At 43.3% G+C, this 24195-nt stretch overlaps 1 protein-coding gene across 20 annotated transcripts in view; it reads right to left on the reverse strand.

The window, feature by feature from the left end:
- Window positions 1-23919, reverse strand: part of CTCF (CCCTC-binding factor) — a 34865-nt gene extending 10946 nt beyond the window's left edge. The window contains exons 1-9 of one of the 20 annotated variants that reach the window (XM_086847398.1): window positions 15793-15870; window positions 12166-12260; window positions 9851-10013; window positions 8931-9020; window positions 7716-7807; window positions 6470-6555; window positions 1863-2652; window positions 1063-1233; window positions 289-422 (exon numbers count right to left, since the gene is read on the reverse strand). In XM_086847398.1, coding sequence (XP_086703524.1) covers window positions 289-422; window positions 1063-1233; window positions 1863-2643 — 1086 coding nt within the window. In that variant the 5' untranslated portion in view covers window positions 2644-2652; window positions 6470-6555; window positions 7716-7807; ... (2 more) ...; window positions 12166-12260; window positions 15793-15870. Of the gene's footprint in view, window positions 1-288; window positions 423-1062; window positions 1279-1784; window positions 2656-6469; window positions 6556-7715; window positions 7808-8930; window positions 9021-9850; window positions 10014-12140; window positions 12261-15792; window positions 15906-15996; window positions 16050-17817; window positions 17968-20334; window positions 20455-20626; window positions 22434-23872 lie in introns of those variants that run through there. The other 19 variants (XM_086847396.1, XM_086847390.1, XM_023934633.2 and 16 more) reach the window with 19 other exon arrangements.
- Between the last annotated feature and the right edge of the window lie 276 nt (window positions 23920-24195).

Here is a 24195-nt window from a genome sequence, read left to right on the forward strand (position 1 = left end):
GCAATCAGCTTAAAGAACAAATCATTTAAGAACCGTGACAACTATTGGCTCCAAAGAGGAAATAAGTATCACCTAAAATTTCTGTAAGTGATCTCAAATTGCTTTCTGATTCACTGAGGAAACCCCACCATTTGCTTCCAAGAGCAGCCCTGATTTATAACTTCTTTTGCCCAAAGCCTTTCAACCAAATGGCCAAAGAGGAAATGCCTAAGAACAGAGTTTGTAACAGATGGTGAACAAGCTTTGAAGCGCACAAGGAAGCACTCAGCACTGTAACAAGTCCCATACCTCCACACTGGCATAGTCACACATGGAACATTTGAATGGTTTCTCGTGGGTGTGTTTGTAGCGGCGATGCCGAACCAACTCTCCACTGGTCACAAAGGCCATGTCGCAGTCTGGGCACTTGTGAGGGCGAGTACCTAACAGAGTGCAGCAGGACAGGAAGACAGTGACACAGAGATTTAGTGACAAAAGAAAATATGGGACAGCGCTGGTTGTGGATTTTTTTATTTTTTGTTTTTAAAGTAAATTAGCAACTCCGCTTTCATGTTCTGAAAGATTAAATTAGAGCAACAGAATGCACAGAAGTCAGAGGTTTTGTATAAATAACTAATAGATTTAAGATCTTAGGGAATTAATATCCTTCCAGTGAGGAAACAGACTCCTTTATTTTTGTACCACTTGGTTGTTTACACATTAGAAACCAGCTAGTTAAACATAACTTCAGTAAGCAGAGAAAATGAGAGATTATGAATTACACTCTTTTTGGCAGTAAGGCACAACGAGCTGAAAACATGAGTGCTAATGCCCAAGGTGAAGAGAACATTTCTATAACTTCAGGTAACTTGAGATCAAGCCCAGGATCAACTTCGTACCTGTGAATAGGATAAGCTCTGCACCTCATCTGGCCAGGCAGAAAACAACTACACCATTTCTTTTTTTTGGCTTGTTCCGTAAGAGGAAGTAGGAAAACAAGAAGGGTCTATCTTCAATTCAATCTATTTGCTGTGATGGAAGAAGCAGATTCTACAAAAACAATGTCTGCAAAACCAAGCGTACCTGTGTGAGTGTTGAGGTGGTTCCTCAGCAATGTGACTGTCCGGAAAGCCCTGCCACAGAGATGGCACTTGTGTGGTCTTTCATCGGTGTGGCTTTTCATGTGGCGGTCCAAGTTGGAACGACGCGGACAAGTGTAACTGCACAGTTCACACTGGAATGTCTTCTTTACACCTGGTTGTGAAGGAAATCAGCATTAGTCTTTGACAGTACTGTGGTCTACTGTGTAACACAAGAGGAAAGATTCTTGGGGGTGTAACTACTGCAAGGAACCACCATGCACCACTAAATCCAACTGCACGCCTGTGGATGGTTTGGATTCAATTTTCACTGGTATGCCAGTACTTAATGTTCCTTCTGCACTCTAAAAAGGGTTCCTTAATGTACAGTTTTTACAAAAATCAAACATACTTATTACTGTATTTTACATAATCTATGTTACCCAGCAATTGGTTAGGAAAAAGCCCACAGAATTAATTACAGCATTGGCTCCTGATGTAAAACATGCACACAAACTGTTACATGTGTCGTACATTGAAGAGAACAACCTTTTCAATCATAGTTGTATGAGACTATTAATGCCATAGTATCACACTTGTGGAAAATGAGCTCCCTGTCAGCCTATAGAGAGGAGAAGGGAGGTGTACCCAAGAAGCACTGCAGTCGAACACTGTTACATTGTGAGCAAGCAGCACTGGGCATGTCTACTCTCCTCCCCCTTGCACGTATTCATTTGCCTCAATCACACTGCAATCGCCACAATAAAAGCATTTCCAAAATCCATTTGCAGATGGGGAACTTACCTTTCTTTTTAATTTTTGTTGGTTTTGGTGGCTTCATATTGCCCACCACCTTTTCTGCATTAACCTCGGACAACAAACCCTCCTGCTGCTCCTCTTCAAAGTCATATACAGAGACATCCACATCTTTGCCTTCCTCAGTGTAGCGAAGCTTACTCTTTTTGTTTTTCTTTGTTTTTTTGGCTGGTGGCTGATAGTCTGGATCTTTTTGCCAATTGGGATCTTCCTGTGGCTGAAGTTCACCTTGTTCCAGTGTCTCCACCTCACCATTTGCACCCACTTTCACAACTTGGAAGCCTTCTGGTAAAGGGAGGGTGTGACAGATCATGGGCTCCCCCTCCTGCAGGCCTCCTTTGGAAACCTCGTTTTCATAAGCTCCCTGCAGTTCTTCCACAGACGTGGTGGCAACAGGTACAGTCACTGGTACAGGTACTTGAACCAGCTGAAGCTCACCAAGGTTTATAGGCTGCTCTTCCATATTAACAACCTGAAGTGTTATGATCTGTGTGTCATCCACAGTAGCCTCCGTTTCTTGAGGCACTGCACCTTCCATTACTTCGGTCTTCATTTGAAGAAGAGTTGGATCTAGCTGATCCATCATCACCATCTGCACCCCACTGCTGACATCCTGCACCACTTCGCTTCCATCTGCTTGGTTTGGTGGTATATGACAAGCATCATCTTCTTGTCCACCTTCACGGCGTCTTTGATAGGTTTTCCTCTCTTTTCCCTTAATAAAAGTTTCTGATTCCTCCACAATAGCGTCAACTGCCTCACCTTCCATTTCACCTTCCTGCTGTAAAAACAAGAAAATGAATGCTGCACAGCATCCAATGTATTTAACAACTGCACAAACCCCAGAGAAGAACAAGTCGCCCAACTGGAAACACCCAACCCATCCCAATCATATTCAGAAAACAGGAGCTGAGAGCTGTAGGTCTCCACGAGCCCATTACCACTGCAAACCAAGGCAATCACAGAACGCTGCCTGCAGTGAGACAACTGTATCAGCTTCTTGGAAAGGAAGGAAAGCAAGGAAGAGAGATTAAGTGATACGCATGTTCCCGTTTCTCAAAGACCACAAATCCCACCAGCAAGATGTACAGCAGTATTATTCCCTATTGAGCTTGTTTAATCATTTCACATAGCTTAGCAGTACCAGAGGCAGTCTCTGGCTAAAAATTTTAAAGGTACAAAATTACGATACTGTTAAAATCAAAAAGCCAACCTTAAAGGAAGTATTACATCTGAGAAATGCAGAACTTTTCCAGGAAGAAAAGACACTAAGAATTAAGCATAAGAACATAAGTTGCACTTATTTCATATCAAACTACTATTACTCCAAGTCTAAACTCCTCTGAACACCATAAGGACATAAAGGAGTTAGGCAAGTATGTCTCTTGTAAGCAGTTCAATTCCTGCTCCCACCTCTGGCACTGCTGTGCCCTTAGTGAATCCGAAGATGCACCGTGCACCCCCTTCCTCAGCTGAATGAGCCATAGCAGGAGACAACTCAGGTAAAATCTTAATTCAGTGTAAATAATATGGACTCTGAGCTGGTTGAATTCTAAGGATCTCATGATACTTGTGTTAAATCCATCCATACAATCACAAAAAAGCAATACAGAAGCACAGCATTTTGGTGGGCCTTAACTGTAACTCAGACAAATAGCTGCACACAAACAGAACACTGAGATTTTCTGCCTCCTCACATCACCCTATGTTCTTCACTGCAGTTGGGGCAAAATTTTAAACTCCTGTATTCTCATTATACAGGAAGATTGTTTCAAGAGTAATAAGAGCGAAAAGAAATTATTGTTTTGCAGCTGTCTTTTTCCCAAATAAAAGGAATAAGATTATTGCAAAGGAGCATTTTTTAAGCCAGTCTCTGTTCCAGGCAGTTTACTTTGTAAAAATAAAAGGAGGTCCCTAACCATGCCAAACAATTTCCCTGCATCAGGACACCATTTCTTATACTCCTCATTAAGCATTAAGAAAGTACCAAGGTCAATTTTGGGTAAGAATAAAGTAACAAAAAAGCCAGCTTCCTTACTAAGGCTGTGAAAAATTCCTGAATCCAGTTCCAGATTTGCTAAGAGACTTCTATATTTTCCCATTAGACTTACTGGCCTCTCAAACCAGCTAAGTGAATTAATATAAATATTTAATCTTCCTTGCTAACTCAACACTTTTAAATCCCCATACTATTTTCAAGTATCTACACTTAATCTTGCATACTCGATTTCTATTTTATACAAGACATAAACATAAAGCACAGCTATTAAATCTCCATTAACTTTAGAAATTATAAGACATGTAATTTCTATTATTTTTAGAGAATTCTTGCTTTTACTCTACTGTCTTTTCTAGTGTCCTCCACTTCTGCTGTGAAAACAATAAAGCTCATGTAGTTCTTCAGCCTGCCCAAGCTAGGGACATAAATTAACATCCTGTCTTGACACTCGTGATGTCGTGGGCAGCCACAGTCTCCAGAGGGCACCAGATACCCAGGAATACCGACATATGGCTCCATGCACACTCCCTGCAGGGATCCCGCCCCTCCTTTCCTTTACCACCCGTCAGCTTTTCAAGTCAGAGCAAATCCATATGGACAAACAGCTAAAGTACACGAGATGATGTAAGTACTTAACACCAGACAGCAGGCAATCAGAACAGAGCAGGTCTCTGGCCTACAGCAACTACTAAAGTGTTTTACAATTATCTTAAGTATTTGCAGAGAGAAGATGTTCCAGGTGACCAAAAGTGTCTGAACTAAAAAAAAAAAGGACATAGCTAAACAACACAGAAAATGTGGTAAATGGGCAAGGAGGTAAAAATAAAATATGTAAGACGGAGGGAAAAAATGGCAAAAGTCCATCTGCAAAGCTAATGCAACACTGGCGCCAAGCAGAGGTCTGCAACCTTGATACAAGTACAGGCAGCTCTGAGCAGAGGTGGGGCCATCACAAAGACTGTCACATTCAATGTCAGTATAAGTTGGTAACAATTCTGCTAAGTCACCTGAAAGCAAGCCAACAGGCCAAAATTTGCAGTGTCCTCTATGATTCTATAGTGGAGTAGTAGGAAGGCACCACTTCTGACTTGTAAAGCAGAAAATCCTATGTCCACAAAAGAACAGGCCACTGGCACACATAAAGACTGGCACACAGCTCACATCATCAGGAAGTTAGCCAGCCTAGGAATGCAGGTGTACAGGGAGACCAAGGAAATGCCTGCAGCAAGCCTCAGGCTAAAGACACTTACAGTGAGGGGTGTACCTGGGTGAAAGGAATGGATGGATTCTTACAGCCGTCCGGTAAAGAAACTTGGAGCCCGCTATTGCTCCCCGTGTCACCTCTCACCCCGTTCCCTGCCGGGCGGCTAGCGCGGGTTACACGGCGGGGCACGGCTGCCCCCGAGCGGCGAGATGCCGCACTGCACCGGGGCTGGGGCCGCTGCACCCCGACCCTGCCACCTCTGTCACCTCCATCCCTGCCTTCCACCGCACCCCGACCCTGCCACCTCCATCCCTTCCTTCCACCGCACCCCGACCCTGCCACCTCTGTCACCTCCATCCCTGCCTGCCACTGCACCCCGACCCTGCCACCTCTGTCACCTCCATCCCTGCCTTCCACCGCACCCCGACCCTGCCACCTCCATCCCTGCCTGCCACTGCACCCCGACCCTGCCACCTCTGCCATCTCCATCCCTGACTGCCACTGCACCCCGACCCTGCCACCTCTGTCACCTCCATCCCTGCCTTCCACCACACCCCGACCCTGCCACCTCTGCCATCTCCATCCCTGACTGCCACTGCACCCCGACCCTGCCACCTCTGTCACCTCCATCCCTGCCTGCCACTGCACCCCGACACTGCCACCTCCATTGTCATCTCCACTGCTGCCCACCACTTCCACTGCCCCTGCCCACCTCCATGTCACCTCTCAATTCCCGCCTGCCCCTTCCACTGTCCCAGTACAGGCTGCATCCTGACCCAGATTCCCTGGCCTTCAACACTCAGCACATGGATCAGCACTTACTCTTGCCTATTCCAAAGTATCCACTACAGTCCATTCCTTTCCATCAGTCAATGCATCTGAAAATGTCTGTTTTTAAACCAAACTGCTGCCACAGGGGAAATGTCACAATACACTAAATGTCATATTAACAACATATAAGATTACAGAAATATACAGGAATCATCTCACTTGATGCTTTGGACAGCTCACAAATCTCATGAAACTGCTGAGATTTCCTCTGAAGAAGCGTGGATTTACAAATTTCAAACTTCTTCAACTGCGGGGTGGGGACACAAGGATGTACCCTAAATTTGAGAGGAAAATGTATGGGTGCTTTCCTACTAAATAAATTCTCTGTAAAGACTACCTCTGCTTCAGTGAGCTTTGCACTGGCTGCCCATGACACTTCTCAATCACTGTCTTGAACAACTTGCTACTTTTTTTACTTAATTTCTTTATCCTAATTCTTCTTTTTCATAAAGTGAGTCTCACAGGCAAATTTTATATTTATTGGAGGACATGTGCCATTTGCTATAACTAAGACCATTATAGCAGAACATTAGGAATAAAAACTGCAGAGTTTCTCTTAACTTTTTATTTCTGGCTTTTGTCTCCAGCTCTCTTCCTACCAGGTACAGCTACCTTACACCAACAGCTCAGTTCCACAATGACTGAATCTAAAAAGGAAAACAAAGCAGCAAGTTAAAAGAAGCAGTAAATCAAGACTGAAAAAAAAAGCAAGAGAAAATATTCCACAATAAGGAAAATGACCAAAAAAAGACCAAAGAAGATCTAAAAACATAATTCCCACTAATAGCTCAAGCCAACCCTTGCACACAGGCTCACTCAGCAGGCTCTGCCGAGAGACACGGTGACACCGAATAGCTCAGTGCACTGTCACAATCCAATTAGCCAGGTAAGGAGCTGTGACATCCAAACAGACCTCAATTAATGGACAGCCCATCCAGAAAGCTGGAACAAGCAGAAATAAAAAGTGCTGTGCATTTCATACAACTGACACCTCATTCCAATGAAAGGAATCAAAAGGTTGCTTGAGAGAAAGTAATTTAGTGCCAACTGTCCAACTGATTACAGCATGGAGAGTCTCAGCCCAGATACACTCGCTTTCTTCCCAATATCCAATCTAACCATGCCCTGTGTCAGTGGAGAGCCATTCCCCCTTGTCCTGTCACTCCATGCCATTGTCCAAAGTCCCTCTCCAGCTCCCTTAAAGCCCCTTTAGGTACTTGAAGGAATTGTAGAAGCATTGAAAACTTGCCGTCATTGTCAATGCAGAAAGTACAAACAAAGAGACAGGGACCACTAGTGCCAGTGCCTATTTATTTTAGTGGTATTATTTATAATAAAACTACTATCAAAGAGGCATTTGTCTGCCTCTCAGCCATGTTAAAATTAAAGAACCTTGAATTGCATCAAGTTTCATGGACCAAATTATACAAAAATATTTATTTTTTCCAAACAAGGCACAGTCTCAATAAAAACTGCTGGGACACTAATACAATTTAAAAGTACATTTAGTGCTGTAATACACACTTAACTTGAGAAAAAAATTTAAAACTCCAATAGAAACAATGAAGCCAAATGCTATCAATACATTTTTGACATTCATAAAATAATGAAAAGTATCAGCAGCTACAGTAGTGCAAGCAACTCTTGCACCATATTCAGGCCTTGAATTCAAGTCAATCCACATCCAGATCCCACTCAAAAACTGACATGGCTTTGCCACTTACAGATCAGAATGTATCACTTATCACTTATCAAAAATTACATGGGAGTGGAAATAAAGCTTAATGTTAAAACATGGGAGACTTACATTTCTCCTGCATCCCCTGAGAAGCTCTGAAAGCTGAATAGAGGAATAACCAAAAACTTCAACTAAGAGTCTGCAGTTATGCACTGTATATCCTACTTAAAACAAGAGAAAGATTGAAAAAAAAAAATATATCCAACATTGTTTATAGACAACAGACTTTTTTCTCCCCTGCTTGCAATTCACACATGTCTGTGTAAGTATTTAAGGGCATGAGCGAGTGCAGATTAACTGCAGGAGTGCTTGGCCATTCTCCTTCCCACAATGAAACAGCTATAACTTTTCCCTAAAAAGTCTCCCAGCTAAGCACAGCCAAAGAGAAGTCAGTTTAACAGGTAGGCAGCCTTTCCATTTCCTCCAGCAGAACTATCCTGGTAAGAGATGAACATGGCACGAACATAACTTGCTCTAAAGCGGACAGACATACATCCAAACAGGCCAGCTGTGTCTTTCACATGCAAAACACCAAACAGTTACTACCAACAGGAGAAACTAAAACATTGGGTAAGTTTCTTTCACTAAGTAAATTTCTCACAGTAAAAACTTAAGGCTTTCATTTGGCTACTGCAACCAATTCCATATCCACTGGTTATGACTGCTACACGCCCATCTCCAGCTGTTGTCTCATTTCCTCCTTGCCACTTACAACACTGGTACCAAAAGCAAACAAGAAGAGTAAAATGGAAAAACATTTATTGCAGCTTTTAAAAAAAGGGCAGTCACATCAACCCACTATTAAGCAATTATTCTGAGAAATACTTCAGCATCTTGGAGGGCGTAAGGAAAAGCAAGAAACCTATAAGAGAAAAGCAAACTTCACCACAGGTTAATAAATGTTTTTGCTTTTTCTCTGCATGAAAAACAAGATTAAGTCCCAAGAAATACATAAACCAGCTATGGGAATGAGAGCTGCAATTGGAAAATGCAGAGTTGTACAAGGATGGTTTCCTTGAGTGCTGACCCTGTGAAGGGATCAGAAAAGACAGTCAGTGTTGGTGGTGATTACCTAACCAAGGTGTCTGTGCTGGGAGGTTGGTCTAAATACGGCAAGAAGAGCACACTGTTCCAGGGAGTAATTCAAAGCTTTTAAGTGGATCCCTACACTAAACTGACATCAAGAGGAACCCACTTTTTCCTCAGTAACAAGACAGAAGACCAGATTTTTCACTTGTGTAATAGTTTCATGGTCTCTGTAAGACAGGTAAACACAGCACTCACTGTCCAAAGAGCTGCTCTCAGCTTCCTCCTTCACAGTGACAGAATAATTCACCATAATGATCTCCATCGAGAACTAATTCCAGCTGAAAACTAATGCAGAGAAAAACAGTTCTGTTAGAACATGTTCAGTTCCTGACCCAGTTCCTCACACAAATGCTTGGGTAGAGGAAAGGGATCAGCAGGGCCACTTTAAGCTGCAGTATCAGCATAAAGCCGTCAGTAAACCACAGCACCAGGAATCTTGTATTTGGTGAGCTTGGTGGCTACAATGAGCTGTGTCCCTCCACTGTATGCCACCCACCCACGACATACTACAGTGAAACTGCTTTCTCTTATGCATACTGCAACCTTCTGGGTTACAGCAAGTCTGTGGGCAAGCAAACTGTCTGAACTCCATAGTATTTATCTGTGACCAGACTGCCCTCCATATTTTTTTCACTGAGTTATTTATTACCTGTGAACCAAAGTTACCTTTTACTTATGCTCCCGTGAAGGTAGTACACTTCGGCCCACATCATATCAAATAATCTTTACCTTTGACCCCTACAAACTCCCAAGGGCACAGTCAAGCCTATCCCTGGCTACAGGACATTCTCCACAGTCAGCCTGGTGCAGTGCAAGAATCAAAATGCATCTTGTGCTGTTCCTCTACTCCACCCCTTTTCTTTTTTCCCCTGCTCCTCCTGCAACTTAGAGAAGTACTCCTGCCCAGGGATCCCAGCAAAGCTCTTTCCAATTTCATTGTGTCTCATGAAATGATGGAAAGCAATGAGAAGCTTCATTCAGCATTGACCCCTATTTTTCAGTCAGCAAGTAGCACACACCTGTGATCTCCTGCAATTACTCAGAATAAAGCTGACCTTTCACTTTGGATCAGGAACTCAGGGAGTTTATGCAAGACATGGAAACAGAGTATATACCCGGGGCCCCCAGCCAGGCAGCAGGAAACTCAATTCCACATCTTTCCTCAGCTGTTTGCTGAACAAGCTCCCTCTTAATCCTTGCACCTGACAGAGGCAGAAAGCCCCAGATCATGGCTCTTCCAGAACTAATACTGCTAATTCTGCTGTAATAAGCTGCAGCCTACAATGGAGAGAAGAGCAGATACAATAATGTCAACTACTTGGAACTTGCATTGTGGAACAAAAGAGAAAAAAAATCACTGCAGTTACCGACAACAAATCCCACACATATTCAAGTCACTTGAGATATCCTGTAACCTGACAAGGAAAGCCTTGATGAAGAAAGCAGACTGATGAAAGCATTTCAGCTTTATTTCTGGAAGAATAATTTTTATCTTGCTTTTCCTTTAGATTTGGAGAATTAAAGGTCTATTGAGAAGGTAATAAGGACAAAATTAGATAATGTTCTTAAAATTTGTTCCATTCTTCTTTAATTTCTCCTTCTGTTCCTATATAACATTCTTTCAAATCTTAGTTTTAATTCTTCACTATTCCTTTCAATATGTGCTAGTGCATCTCACTAGATGATACTAGGTCTTTACTCATATAGAGAATTCTCTACTGAAAGCTGAGAAATGCCAGTGAAATACACTCTTATCAATAATATTTTAAAAAGTTTCCCTTTTTAATTTATTTAGGAAGTCATTATATTTTGCTAACCTGACAGTCCATTTCAGAAGGACAAACACGCAATCTAATCACGTGTAGAATACAGAAAGGCTGACACTTTAAAAGAAGTAGTCAAAACAGAATTTCTTTTTTAGCTGATGTTAGATCATAAAACTAATCAGTCCCTCCCTTTTACAGGTCTTCATGATGTCAAAGTGATGAAAGAGCTCAGGAAAGACCATCAGAATACCTGAGGGTATTAAATTGAGAATCAGAAATTATTTCAGGTTAAACAGCCTGTAAAATCCATTACCACAAAAAGTGAAGCCTTATATAGGTAGATACTGGGAAAGATTCTTAGTTTTACCAACAAGTACTTGTGGCCATTTCTCCCATTACACATTAATTTAGGCTTTCATTTAGGCTACTGGCAAACTGCTAACAGCAAAAGAAGATCTTTCTTCAAAATAATGAAGAAACAGGAGAAGAACAGGATTCTTTGGCCATCTGATGTGGTGTTGCATGATATACTGGCAATAGCAGCCACTCCCACACCTGAAAAAAAAGACCTGTGCAACAAGTTTCATGGCATTCTAGAGACTTCATAATAAGTAGCTGGATTTTGTTTTCCTCTAAGGCTTCATCTAGATGAACAAGTATCCAAGAATAAACTTTTGGGGAACAGCTATTTCTTTTATCTTTGCACAAGTACTCATTAAGTAGTGATACTCTACCAGGACAAGGGAATTCAGGCTTCAAATTGGAGAGGCAGGAAGAGCTTATCCCTGGGATGGTAACTAGGGTTCATTGGGCAATAATAGCTGCCCATGCACTAACTATTAGTCACCTCACAAATCATACCCTGATGCACATAAGGAAAACTAAAGTCAGTGCTAGTTAACTTAATGTCAGGCTGTCAAACACAGAGGTGCAGTTTACTGTTGTTGCAGCAGGGACAGGAAATTCCAGGAGAGTTTTGAAAGCACCTATGGCAGAAGGGTGGTGGACAAGACAAGCTCCCAGAGCCTACATTAAGACAGCCTTGCTTTTTAAGTCTGAATTAATAAGTGTTGGAGCAGACATAAACACAGTCAAACCCGGGTGAGTCCTTTAAAGTGACCCTCATGCTGAAATTTTAAGAAGCTTCATTTTTCACATGTTTTACACACACCCTTAATTCATTTGGATTTGTATTCCAAATATTCTCATACTCCAAGCCCTAAAAGTGCTACAATCAACCTTGAAAGCAGATGAAGCAAAAAACCCCCAAAATCCCACAAAGGCACTTAACCTTGGAAGAAATAAACCCTTTCTCCCAGGAAGCAGTAAGGTCTCATTTCCAAACATACCCACTTCTGCAAAGAAACCATGCCTGCCTTTAAACTGCCCACTCATTCCCTCCATCAGCCCAACTATTCCTCATGTTAGCACAAGCACTTTCAAGACTGCAGCTACTGGTCAGGAAACCAATCCAGGCCAGAGCTCACCAAGCTAAGGATACTTATTTCCATCCAGACTAGATCTCTGGTGTGCCCCAACAGTAAGGGCAGCCAGAAGAGAAGCAGGGCAAAAAGGTTTCTACTAGCACAATGTTAAGCTTTATGTTCAGGAAACTACTGCCTCAGCATGGAACACATACCACACTTTAAACCCCCTCAATTTACATTTATGTTCTTGACGCTTCTGCACTTCTGCCTGGACTGATTTGTTCTCTTCATGCTGGCTATTCTTCATGCAGCTCCTGAGGTCAGAACTCACTCTGGAACAGAACAGATGAACTAGTGAAACTACATAAAAGAGAAAGGTAAGGGGCTGGGGGGTGGGGAGGGGGGAAATAAAAGCAGTGTTCAATATTTAATGCTTGTTTAACAAAAGGTGTAGTCCCACACGCCTAAAAGAACAGCACTGATAACTGCTTGAGGACCCCTTCACTTACCAAAAGCGCCATAAGCAAAACCAAAGGAATATTTTAATCAGCTTTAATACTTTCACTAGGATGACTGAACTCATTTTACAAGCTTCTCTACCTACCTGTTCTCAAACTCTTTAGCATTTACAGTTCTGACAACCTAAAGCTCTGGATGTCTCACATCAGATTACAAGTGCAATATGACATTTTAGAGCCAGCTCTGCCTACTTCAGATGGCCTTTTTCTCCTGTGCTGTGGAATAGCACATCACATGATGAAGGAGTTTTTATAGCTTAAGAGGTGTAAATGAGAGCAAATATCACTCCTTACACACTGTCAATCCAGCAGTGGATATACTGCTTACATCAAATAACAAAATCAGCTCTAACTTTGTCACCCTGAGGAAGAGCAGCCTCTGCTCAGTGAAGCAAGGTTCATTACCCTTATCAATTAAGGGTGTAAAATATTCACCTTTACAGAAATACGGTATTTATAAGACAGCACATTATCTCTTTCTGTAATCCTTGTCACTCTGCAGTGTGCACACATGCTAAAAACCCTGGGAATGGTAAGGAAGTCCAGAGGAGTAATTCTCAAGAGAGGCATGTATTCTTGCTGCACTCAGTGATGAGGGCCAAGCAGTGTTGGATTTCACACCAGTTGGATTTCACACCCTTGGAATTTAAGTGCTTCCCCTCCAGGTTCTTCTGTCATTTATTTAGTACAAGGCACTCCAGTCTGGGTCATGGCTGCACTTTTTACTTGACAAGTCTATTTTTAATTGTTTATCAGCTTCAAAGAGCATTAGTGATAAGAGGTTTGTTGGAGCTATGGATGCTCAGTGATAGTGAGCTTTCAAACAAATTTGGAAATTCTCTCTTTTTATTCAACACACACTCTGCAAAAATTGCAAGTGCTATGTACAAGCCCTGACCAGGAAAGAGGATGCTCAGAAGATACATGGTGTTAGCTCCACAGCTAAGGGCATATTAAGACTGCTGATGCAAGCTGCATCCTTGCCAGGTTCTGTGCTATGCAACCCTAGAAAAGATTTCCTGAACTTCACAAACTTGTCAATTAACACAGAAAAGCCTCAAGAGTGAAGGACTTCACCCTTCAGAAAACACTTGATGTAACACCTCCCATGTGGAATATAATCTCAAAGTTTTGTCACACACACAAGAGGACAACAGAATACACAGAATTGAATGGAAACATCTTTTTATCCACTTTGGGTTTCCTAAAATTTTGAATCAAGGAATAATTTTCTTCCATTTTTCAAACCTAATCTTCTGCTTGACAAATGATTTAACAGTCAAGAAAGCTGTTTTAAATAAAGATTGTACCCAAACCCTTACAAGGGGGAAGAGAAAACAAACCAGTAATTGTAGATCTTTTCTACACTGAAGACAAGATGAACAGAGAATATTTCACAGGGATCTCTGCAGATTAGCACTGATGGTGAGTTAATGCAAGGCACAGCCATTGCCCCTCTCTGTTTACAAAGTATTGGCTCTGATTAAGAAAATAAGTTACTGGACTTTAAGAGATATTTTGAAGCTGCTTGGACACTGCTCAAGAAGTATCAACCTATTAATGCACAACCCAGGGACCTCCAAAAATGCAAGGCATTCTTGTTCTAATCCACTCCAAGGGAACATCCCAAATGCAGAGTATGTCACTTCTACTCTACTGCAAAGATAATACTGAACCTCTGTTAAATACCTGGTGTATTTTCTGGCATAAAATACCTTGCAAGAAATTACATTCAATCAGATCTTTGACATATGGGCAATGTTTGATAAGCTTGAAGGAAAACAGGTGTAAACTGAAAATTTAAAGTACTTCACATGTCCATTGGTGAGCTTAGAACACATGGGAAAAAACACATCCAAAGGCTGCCAGAACAATAAGGTAACTAGAATAGAAGACCTACACAGCAGAATGACAGAATTATCTGTGAAATGACCATGGGGAGATCCTACTGCTACCTTCAAAGGGAATCAAAGAGAAGGTGGAGCCACACTCTTGGAAGCAGAGTCAAAGGACAAGTGCAACAGACCAGCTACAATAATGAGTGGTCAAATATTGGAGTAGGTTGCTCAGAGATGCTGTGGGAAAAAAAAAATAATTCCTAAATACAATCCTAATTGACCTCATCTAGCATCAATGCTGTCCTTGCACTGAGTCAGGGGTTGAACCAGGGTACCACAAGTAAGTCCCAGCCAAAGTTATTTTACCATTCTCTGGCACTACATAAAGTCAAGGAGCTACTTAAACTTCAAACACAAAACATTGAGACTTTTTTCTATTTAAGCAGTTAAAACTATGATGCTCCTAGGACTGAGATTTACTGGTCTCAGCACTTAATTCCACACAAGATCCTGAGGCTCTGTGCTCTCATATACTGATCAGTTCCCCAGCAAATGAATAGGTGTACAGTAAGTCTTGTCAATCTACTGGGGACCTGCACTTTCAGAGTGCTGGATATCCAAATCCACCCCGTATTGAAGACAACAGCACTAGAAAAGCACAAATACTGTGTTTCACTGTTTAAGAGAGAATCACATGTGCTATGAAGTATGAAGATCCACATTAGACAAGGCTCCTACAGAAACTTCAGTAAGAAAAGGAGGAAGCAGTACTGGCAAGAGACCTCACTACTTTTTTTTTTAATTTGCAGGAGAAAACCCAAGACCAGAGTGAGTAAATCTAAACTAATAAAAAATGAAAAATCTGTCTTTGAAGTAGTAAGGGCTACCGCATGCTCTTTTCTCCAGATTGTTAACAATAAATTGTATCTTGTTCCATAGGCAATAGGAAAGGTGCCAAAAGGCAGATGAAAACTGTCCCTTGGCTGCCACAACTGGACAGCCTGTTTCAAGAGGCAGCACATTGTACTGACCAACAACTGCACTGGATCAAGCACTTTTAACCAGGAACAGCCAGACTGATAACACAGCAAGGACAAACATTGAATGCTATCTCCCTCCTTTGAGTCTGGTGGAGATGGAAAAAGCATCCCTAAGGATTTGTCTGCACAAGCCACTCAAAGCAGATGCCTACAAAAACATTAGAGATGTCATGTCAGGCATCTAAATATTTGATAGTTGCCTCCATCATACTGTCATGGACGCTCACAAATTCTTCTTCATGTAGGTCAAAATGTTGGCAGGACAAGGAGAGGGTGCAGCTGCTTTAACAGGACAGAACAATTTCCACACACACTACAGGAGCAAAGCATAAAGTAGTCTGGGGATCATATAACGCTCCAGGTAGCTCAGAGCAGGCAGGAGTCAACAGCAGTCACTCTTCGGCAGGAAGGAGAGAAGAGCACTAATAAATATGGAAGGTAGGCAAGGATCAAGTAATCAATGAGTACCTTTTGAGTATTCAGTATTGCCACAGGAAGCGATAAATCTCTCTTCAAAGATCAGAAGTGGCAGTAAGTTATATACTCAACAGGAATGCTGGATAACACTAACTTCTTCCATCCTCCAAAAAGAAAGAAAAGAAGAAAGGTTTTAATAATCTGATAAGCTTGGACTGAAACTACTAGCCTTCAAAAATGTCATCTTTTTCCAACCTGTAATCTGGAAATTTCTCAAGTGCCTCTAAGGGGTTTTCTTGTAGTACATACTGGGAAAGCAAAACTGAAGTTTAGATTGCATTTCCACTGCAAACAATTTAGCACACAGGAGAAAGCTACTGGTTAAAATATAATACTGTTAATTTATGTCATAGAATTATACAACCAAAACCAGGGGTATTTTTAATTCAGTAGCATTTCCTGCTTTCATTTTAAATCTCTGGATGTCAGAAGTGGTTTCAAGGGAAGAACTTTGCAAATCAAATACAAGGAGACAGAAAAACTATACAAGAAGCTGAAGTAATTGGCCAAAAATCACTACTGGTTCTACTGCAGTGAAAGGCTCTTCCAGGAGCCAGTCCAGAGAAATCATGTCTATTACAACATTAAACAATGGGAGAATTCAATTGCCTGGACAACAATTTCAAACATACAGGGAAGTTTACAGCTCCATTTCCAAAGAGTAAAAAAATGTTTACAAATAGCCAAATGCTGCTATTACTACTTCTGCTCTTGGCTTCCTCTGCAGAAAGCTTCTACTTAGCCCAAAATATTTTGGGGCACGGTTCCATGAAGGCCCAAATCAAACTTGAGGCTGCATTTTTTCTACATCCAATTACACGCTACTGCCCTCATGAAGCAAATTCTGCTGACCACTTCATCACCGGGAGATGCAACTGCCAGCACACATGTGGAAGGAGATGGGTCAACAATCCTGATGCAAGCCAATTATTTTCCAGGGAAGTCTTGACTTTTACCTCCCTAAATGCTTTGGTGCTCATTCCCCAAATAGCAAGAATTGTAAATGTCTTTGTATAGCTTTTATTGCTAGGTTAGGAAAAAAGGAAAAAATTTCCTTTATCCAACATGGGCATAAAAAAATACTCCTGCAAGGACAGATCACTGTTCATTTAGTCCAGCAGTCTGTCTCCAAAAACTCTAGCAGGACACACTGTGTAGGGAGAGCAGTCATGTATGTGGTTTACCACCCTTATCCCAACACCCAGTCAAAGGATTAGGGATCTTTGCCTCTGGACCTGCAGATCCCCTTCTGAACTTACTGTACCTCCACAGTCTCTTACCAAAACAGGTTTCCCATCAATTGTGGTATATTTACCTCATTTTTTACTCCTGCAAGCTATAGGCTCACCACAAAACCCACTGCATTTACCCATAAAGTTGGCTTTGAGTGAGCACAGGGAAGCACAGCAGCCAGACTGGGCAGAGACTGAGTTCTGTGAAGAACTCCAGGGGCAGCAGCAGAGTGACACCATTCACCTTCTTACAAATAGCCAGGAGAAACCAGAATTGCCAAACTCAAGCATCATGTGCCTCTGTTGAAATTACCACACAGAGGTGCATGTGGATTATATGCAAGTTTGCTCTGTAGCTCTGAAATCTCAAGATTACATATCCCCTTCCCACCTTTTAACATAAGCAAGATGTGAAAAAAAAAACTTAGCTTCCAGCAATCTCCACCTAGAGATGCTTAGGCCACCATCGAGCTATTCACTGTAACATCCTGAAGAGCTCAGAAAGTGTCAAACACTTGTGTCAAGTCTCCACACATGAGGCATTAACATAGCTTAAAATTATTGTGTTGTTTACTCCTTCTTCCACAGCTTTATGTTTCATAGTTTAATTCCTGATTAAGTCAGTATTTTACTCAGCATCCAGTTTAAAACTAGGATCACTGCAGATAATATATTCCCACACAAAATACACAAATGCAAAATATAAAATGGGTCAATAAATAATTTTATGTAACACAAAATTTTATGGAGCTACGTTTCCTTTAGTGGATTCAATAAAAATCACCTTGCTTCACCCTCTCAGCATTTTCCATGCTTAGAACCAGGAAGGAAGAACTCCTCTGCTGATACAAGGACTGTCTGGGCAGCAGGGCTCTTGCCAAGGTCCTTGGGCTGCTTGGTAGGCAGCGAGCTGGACAGGAGCCAGCAGCTTGTCCTGGCAGCAGAGAAGCAACATTTATCTTTCCAACAGCTCCCCAATGCCACAGCCTCAGATCAGGATGTATTTAGTCACAAGTCTGGACCAAGTATACAGGACACTATTTGACACATCTCCAATATATATCAATATCTGCTTATTTTCCCCCATTCAGAAGATTTTACTGGTTTGATAATATTCTTGATTGAAAAGGAAAAGTCTTAAACCTCTCTCTGTTCAAAACAAGGGAAGGTGGTTCAAGAGAAGACAAGGTGCTATCCATCCTTTTTCTTCAGCACCTCTGGTTTATCACCTAGCCTGACCTCTCATGAATGATAGTTCTCTAAATACACAAGGAAAGGTCAGCACTTTGCATCTGGCTGAAACAATTTTCAGGTTTGTTTTTTTTTCCCCACAATCTTGATTCAAAGATGTTAGGAAATTAAGAAATACATGACTACTCTTCATATCAATCCAATAGTTAATCACCCTCCCTGTGAAAACTTAAGCTGTTTAATTTGAACTTACTGGGCTACAAATTCGTATTGTGTTTGGCAGCAAGATTACAGCAAGCTCACTAATATCCAGCATTATTTTGTCAGGGACATATCTGAGGACTCTCATCAAGTCACCTCAGTTTTGATGAGAAGCTGCACAGAACACATTTAACATTTTACTGCATGGCAACACAGCTTAGTTTTCCATCAAATTTGAGATGAATCCCTTTTCACACAGTAATATTTTGGAGGATTTTGAGTGCTGAAGCCAAAACCATACGTAGGATTTTGGGAATGACTTCATCCCATCCCACAAGATGGACAAGAACATACCTCTGCTTATTCTACTAATGCATTTAAGAACTACATTGGGTTCTTTGTCATAGCATCACCTTGGAAACTCATGTTTATGCTGTTTATTCACTATGACTCCAAAACAAATTTCAGTCACTGCTTTCTAGGAGACAATGTGCCTTGATTTAAATTCAGCTGGAATACCTTGTTCCCAGGTGCACAGCTTTACATGCAGCAGCCTTAGCACACACACTGGACTGGATCTACTCCCACCTGACAATCACAGTGGCAGCCTTAGTGCCCAGTGATTTTCCATGAACCAGTTTATCATGAGCAAGTTTTTAAAGACATTTTTCACCAACAAAATGATTAATGAAAACAAATTGTGACAAGCAATTACTAGTTTTTGCTGAATATCCATGGAAACTATTCACTCTTGTACACCCCCAGACTAATCCTGAGCTAAATGGCATTTACTGATACTCAGTACTAGTATTAATATACAGTAAGGTCATCAAGAGCAAATCCTTTAACAAAGTCAAGTAATAAATTTAACAAGCTCTTGTTTTCTTAAAGCCTTAGGTTAGTGTGATTAACACTTTCTCTACTTTAACTAAATTCTGTACTAAGAATAAGTGGGAGACCTGGTAATAATGTGAACTACACGTGTGTTAACACCATGCAGAGCTAGTCAAACACCCAAGGTGTTTTGGGAACCTGCCACCCACCCTGCATAGCCATGTTCATCCACTCCACCTCCTTTTATTACTGATACATCAGCACTTCTCTGACCTACTGGAATTTCACTAGTATTCCAATGGGCATGGACTATATCTCTTCCAATACTGCAGTTAAAAATATTCCTGCTGGTGAAAAATGTACCAATATGCCAAGGTAAATGTCTCTCTCACCTCCCAATGTACTCTGGTGGGGGGTGGTTTTAAACAGTTTTGTGTTAAGTTTTGGCTTGTGTTTGTTTTTTTTTATATAATTTACCTGCAGATGTTTAAGACATATACAGGCTTCTAATGATGATGCATTATTAATACAGACAGGGGTGCAATTCACATGCCAAACAATCTGTGATTTGCCTTGTTTTGCCAGAATTTGACAAATTTAATGATGTCAACAGAATTTTTTTTACAGTATGGGAAAATAAAAATGCAAAACAGGATTTTCAGTATAAGATGAACTTACTTAACCCCGTCTTTACATTTGAGCAAAGCTTTCCAGCGAAACCCATGAAGCTTTAGAAATTTTATGAGTTTGCAGTTATAGCAGAAAAATAATATGCTGCTGCTAGCTGACTGACATAACAATATCTATTTGGGCAGACTACTTGCACGACAGAGAGAATAAAAAATACCCTGTAGTTCAGCTTGCTGCACTGCTGCCATTACAGAAGCCCTTGCTGGTGTCACCGGTCAGCATATCCTAACTGATCACAGCCCTTGTGCTTTTAAATACTTACACTGAAATCTTCAGGCAGCTGACAGTAAAATGTGGGAGGGCTTGAACTGAGGGGGGGAGGTGGGTCTCTAAAAACAAAACTTTACATAAGAAATGCAACTCTATCTATGACTCAAAACTTCACCTGTAAGGATAGTTAGAGAATAATGCTTCGGGAGTCCATTCTATCAGAGATGTCCCCTAAGTCAATGCACGTTAACTGCGCCATTCTTGAGAGCTGTCTCTGCACTACTTCTCTTTTCACCTGTTAAGAACCACATTGGAAGGAAATTAAGATTTTATAGCTTCCAAGTTTTTATAATACTGAGGAAAACTTCACTTTAGCTTTAATTTACATTAGATACCCAGTCTTGAGCTGTTCTGTGTGCAGTTACTTGAATGTTAACATGATCTGAAACATAAAACTCCCTGCTCACCTTCTGTTTATTCTGCTCTTCTTTTTGATGTTATTTTTGTTAATCAGAGAAAAACAGATCATTCAGCTGAGCAGCAACTCTTTACTTTTCATATTAAACATGTCTGGGATAAGCATACCTCACTTAATTACTAAAGACTGATGAATTATTGGAGGAAAGTGGGAGGAGCAGCAGAACGGGGTGCTGTAAATGAAATTCAAGTATCCTTTAGCACAAAAAAAACCCCAAAAAACAAACAGTATTTTCAGCTACAGTCAGGACAGGACAGATTCTTTCTAAGTTTCAGTAAAAAACCTGAAAGAACAAGTGCCATGTGTCATCTGAACCATTGTTATCAACACTAAATATAACCGAAAAAAGTGAATTTCCTTGATCTGTGTCTCTAAGACCATGTAGGTTACAGAGTAGCAGAGCTTGATACTGTATTGACATTTCAAGGTTTAGTGCAACAAAGAGTGAACTGGGCATCTGAACTAAAGCCAAATGGATGAACAGGGGTTTACAGCTAAGCAAATAAATCCATACAGTTCAGTAAGTTAACACAAACAAAACAAGCAGTCAAAGCTTTGGTTTCTTTCAGCTCTTGTCAGTGTGTGTCCTCGTGTTCAGGTAAAGCAGTGGCCGCTCCTTATTACACGTATTTCTAGAGCACGTAACAAGTACATTTGGGATCCTAATGCTTATTACTCTCTTGAGCATTCCCTCTCTGGTAAAGAGGTAGGAGAAGCTAAAGTTGCCAGGACGGAGAATTAGGGAGTTTTTATGCAAATGTAATCAATAATAAAGCTGAAAGAGCTAATGTACAAAAAACTGTTCGGACAGAGCAGGGAGAGCTATCCAGAGGTCAGTGGAACCTGTTTAAGTATGAGCAAGGAGTAAGCTGGCTTTGCTCCAAGAACAGGCTCAACATCCAACTTCCAGAAATCTAGAAAAGCAGTTCTTGGACACAAAGTCCTAAGGGGAGAAGATGAAATTAAATTCTGGAGTAGGCTGTGCACAGAAATTCCTTAACAAGTTAGTAATCCCATATAATTAGATTTTTCAGGTAAATGCTAAATAAAGTCAAGAATAACATGGGTCAGCTTCTGGCATTTCAAGACAGCACTGGGAGCTCAGCAGGCGGGTATCAACCTGCAGCCCCAAGAGGTGGTGAGGATACACACAAATTAGCTACGGATCATAGTCAAGATCCACCCTGCTCACAGGAAAACAGCTCTTGAAATAGCTCCTTCCCTCAGTAACACTGCATGCACGAGTCACCAGCAAACTTAATGCTGTTGTGACAGTTCTCCAAGCTCTGTCCGAAATAGATGAGCCTTGATGTATTAATTCAGTTGCAGGGACACTGGAAGCTACAGGAACTCAAGTTTTGCACCTTTTGCTCAGATATTACTCATCAAAAATACCCCACAAAGTTTGAGCCTTTCTGTGCATCCTAATAACAATTCATGCAAAGCAGATGACACTGAAACTGAGCAAGCCCTACACATCCAGAAGAAAAACAAAATGGAAGTAAAAATCCATCAACCTAGAAAAGAAAAAGGCAGCAAGAATTGCTTTGCCCTTATACTAAAATTGCACCTTTCTTCAGTTCTGTCTTTTACACTGAAGGAAAGTGTTAGGGAAATGGTTTAAGTAAGAAGAGCTTGAATATAGCACAGAATTATTTCTTATATACACCAGGCTCCTGCAAATTCAACAGGCTCTGCAGAGGATGAATAAACTGGAGAATTTGAGATGATATTTACACACTTCCTGCACTGAAACAAAAACACGTACAATGGAAGTGATAAACAGTGCTTTAGATGCTTCTAATGGAGTTAGAAAAACCTCTGGAGTTTATTACCAGAATTCAGTAACTGGCCAGAGATGAGGAACAGCCATGCACGTATTCAAGGGGAGAAAGGCTCGGCAAAAAAATAGGAAGTCACAAACAGGAAAGAGCTCATTCTCACCAACAGGCAAGGCAAGTCCTAAGGATTACACTGAACGGAGGAGCCATACAACACGACAAAACCCTTCTATCGAAGTCATTTTACAAGGTTAACGCAAGGCCAAATCTGATACCATATGAACATACATTCTAAAGAAATCTAAAGCTGATGTATAGAACAAACAGCAAAGCGTTTGGACACAGAGCATGTGCAGTTTCCTCCTCTGCATCACAAAAAGAATCGTGTTTTGTGCTTCCCCCCCCCCCAAGCAGCAAAGACCCATGGAAGGGAGGGAATAACGCCGTCCCTTGCCATGAGATTTCGGGCTCCATCCCTGGGCAAGCGCCCGGCTGCGGAGGCCCGGGAGGTTCCCGGTGTGGTGCCCCGCGAGTCGGGCAGCCGAGCCAAGTCCCAGCAAGTGACACAGCTGGTCGGCGGCTCGGTGGCAGCCCAGGTGCTCCCGATCGAAGCCTGAAGCCCCGTGGGGACCCCGGGCCCGAAATGGGGTGGAGAGGACGGGACAGGGGAGGGGGGGGGTGGACACAGAACGGCGGGGCCGCCGCTCTCCGGGAGCGGCGCGGGGGGTGCGGGGGGGCTGCCGGCCGGTCACCGCGGCGAGAGCGGGCGCCCCCCAGCCGTGCCCGCCCCGGTGCTGCTGCATGGCGCTGCTCAGCCTGCCTTGCAGAGGGAGCTCGAGTCCCGCTCTGCGCCTCGCAGCGCCTCTCACTCCGCCGCACACGCCAGCGCAGCGAGGCGGCGGCCGGCGGGAGCGGGACACGCAGCCGTCCCCGCGGGCAGCGCCCGGCCGGACACCGCGGCAGGACACGGGCGGCGGGCGGAGGGCGCCGGGCGAGCTCCGCGGAGGTGCGAGAAAGGGGGGGGGGAGCGGTGGCGGGGCGGGAGGGGAGCGGGCCCGGCGGGGCGGGGGAGGGGGGGAAGGAAGGGACGTGCGGGACGGGAAGGGAAGGGGGGGGCGGCAGGCGCGGCGGGGAGGGGGCGGTAATGGGGCGGTTAATCAGCGCCGGTGGCGCGGTGGAGGAGACAAAGGAAAGAAAATGGAGTCGGGGCCGGCGGGTGGCGGCGGCCGGGGAGGGAAGGAGGGCGGGCGGCCCGGGCGGTGCCGCAGCCCAGCGCCGCGCTGTGGGGAATGGCGGCGGTGGCGGCGGCGGCGGCGCGGGGACGGTAGAGGGAGACAAAGCCCCCCTTGCTGCCCCGGCGGCGGCCGCTGCGGGGCCCCAGCCGCGCCGGAGCCCCATCGTGACACCTAGAGGCCGGAGAACGCGACTGCAAACCCCCCGCCGCCGCCGCTTACCTGCGCCCCGCGCCCCGCCGAGCTCCCTCCGGCCGCCGGGCCCCGCCGCCGCCCCGCGCCGCCCGCGGGCCCCGCGGAGGAGCCGCCGCGCCCCGCACGCCCCGCCGCGGCCGCCGCCGCTTTAAGCGCCCCGGCACCAGCCCCGCGGTTTAATCGCTCCACAGTCGCTTTCGGACACAAAATGGCGGCGGGCGGGGCACAGTGCGCACGCGCCACCCAGCGCGGCTCTGCCGCGGCCGCCGGCCCGAGCGGGGGGGGAGAGAGAGGGCGGGGGGGGGCCGGCGCGCGCGGGGAAGCGGCCGCGCGGGGCAGGCTGGGAGCGG

The sequence above is a fragment of the Cyanistes caeruleus genome, chromosome 12 (genome assembly GCF_971803275.1).
Source record: "Cyanistes caeruleus chromosome 12, bCyaCae1.hap1.1, whole genome shotgun sequence".
NCBI classification, from domain to species: Eukaryota; Metazoa; Chordata; class Aves; order Passeriformes; family Paridae; genus Cyanistes; species Cyanistes caeruleus.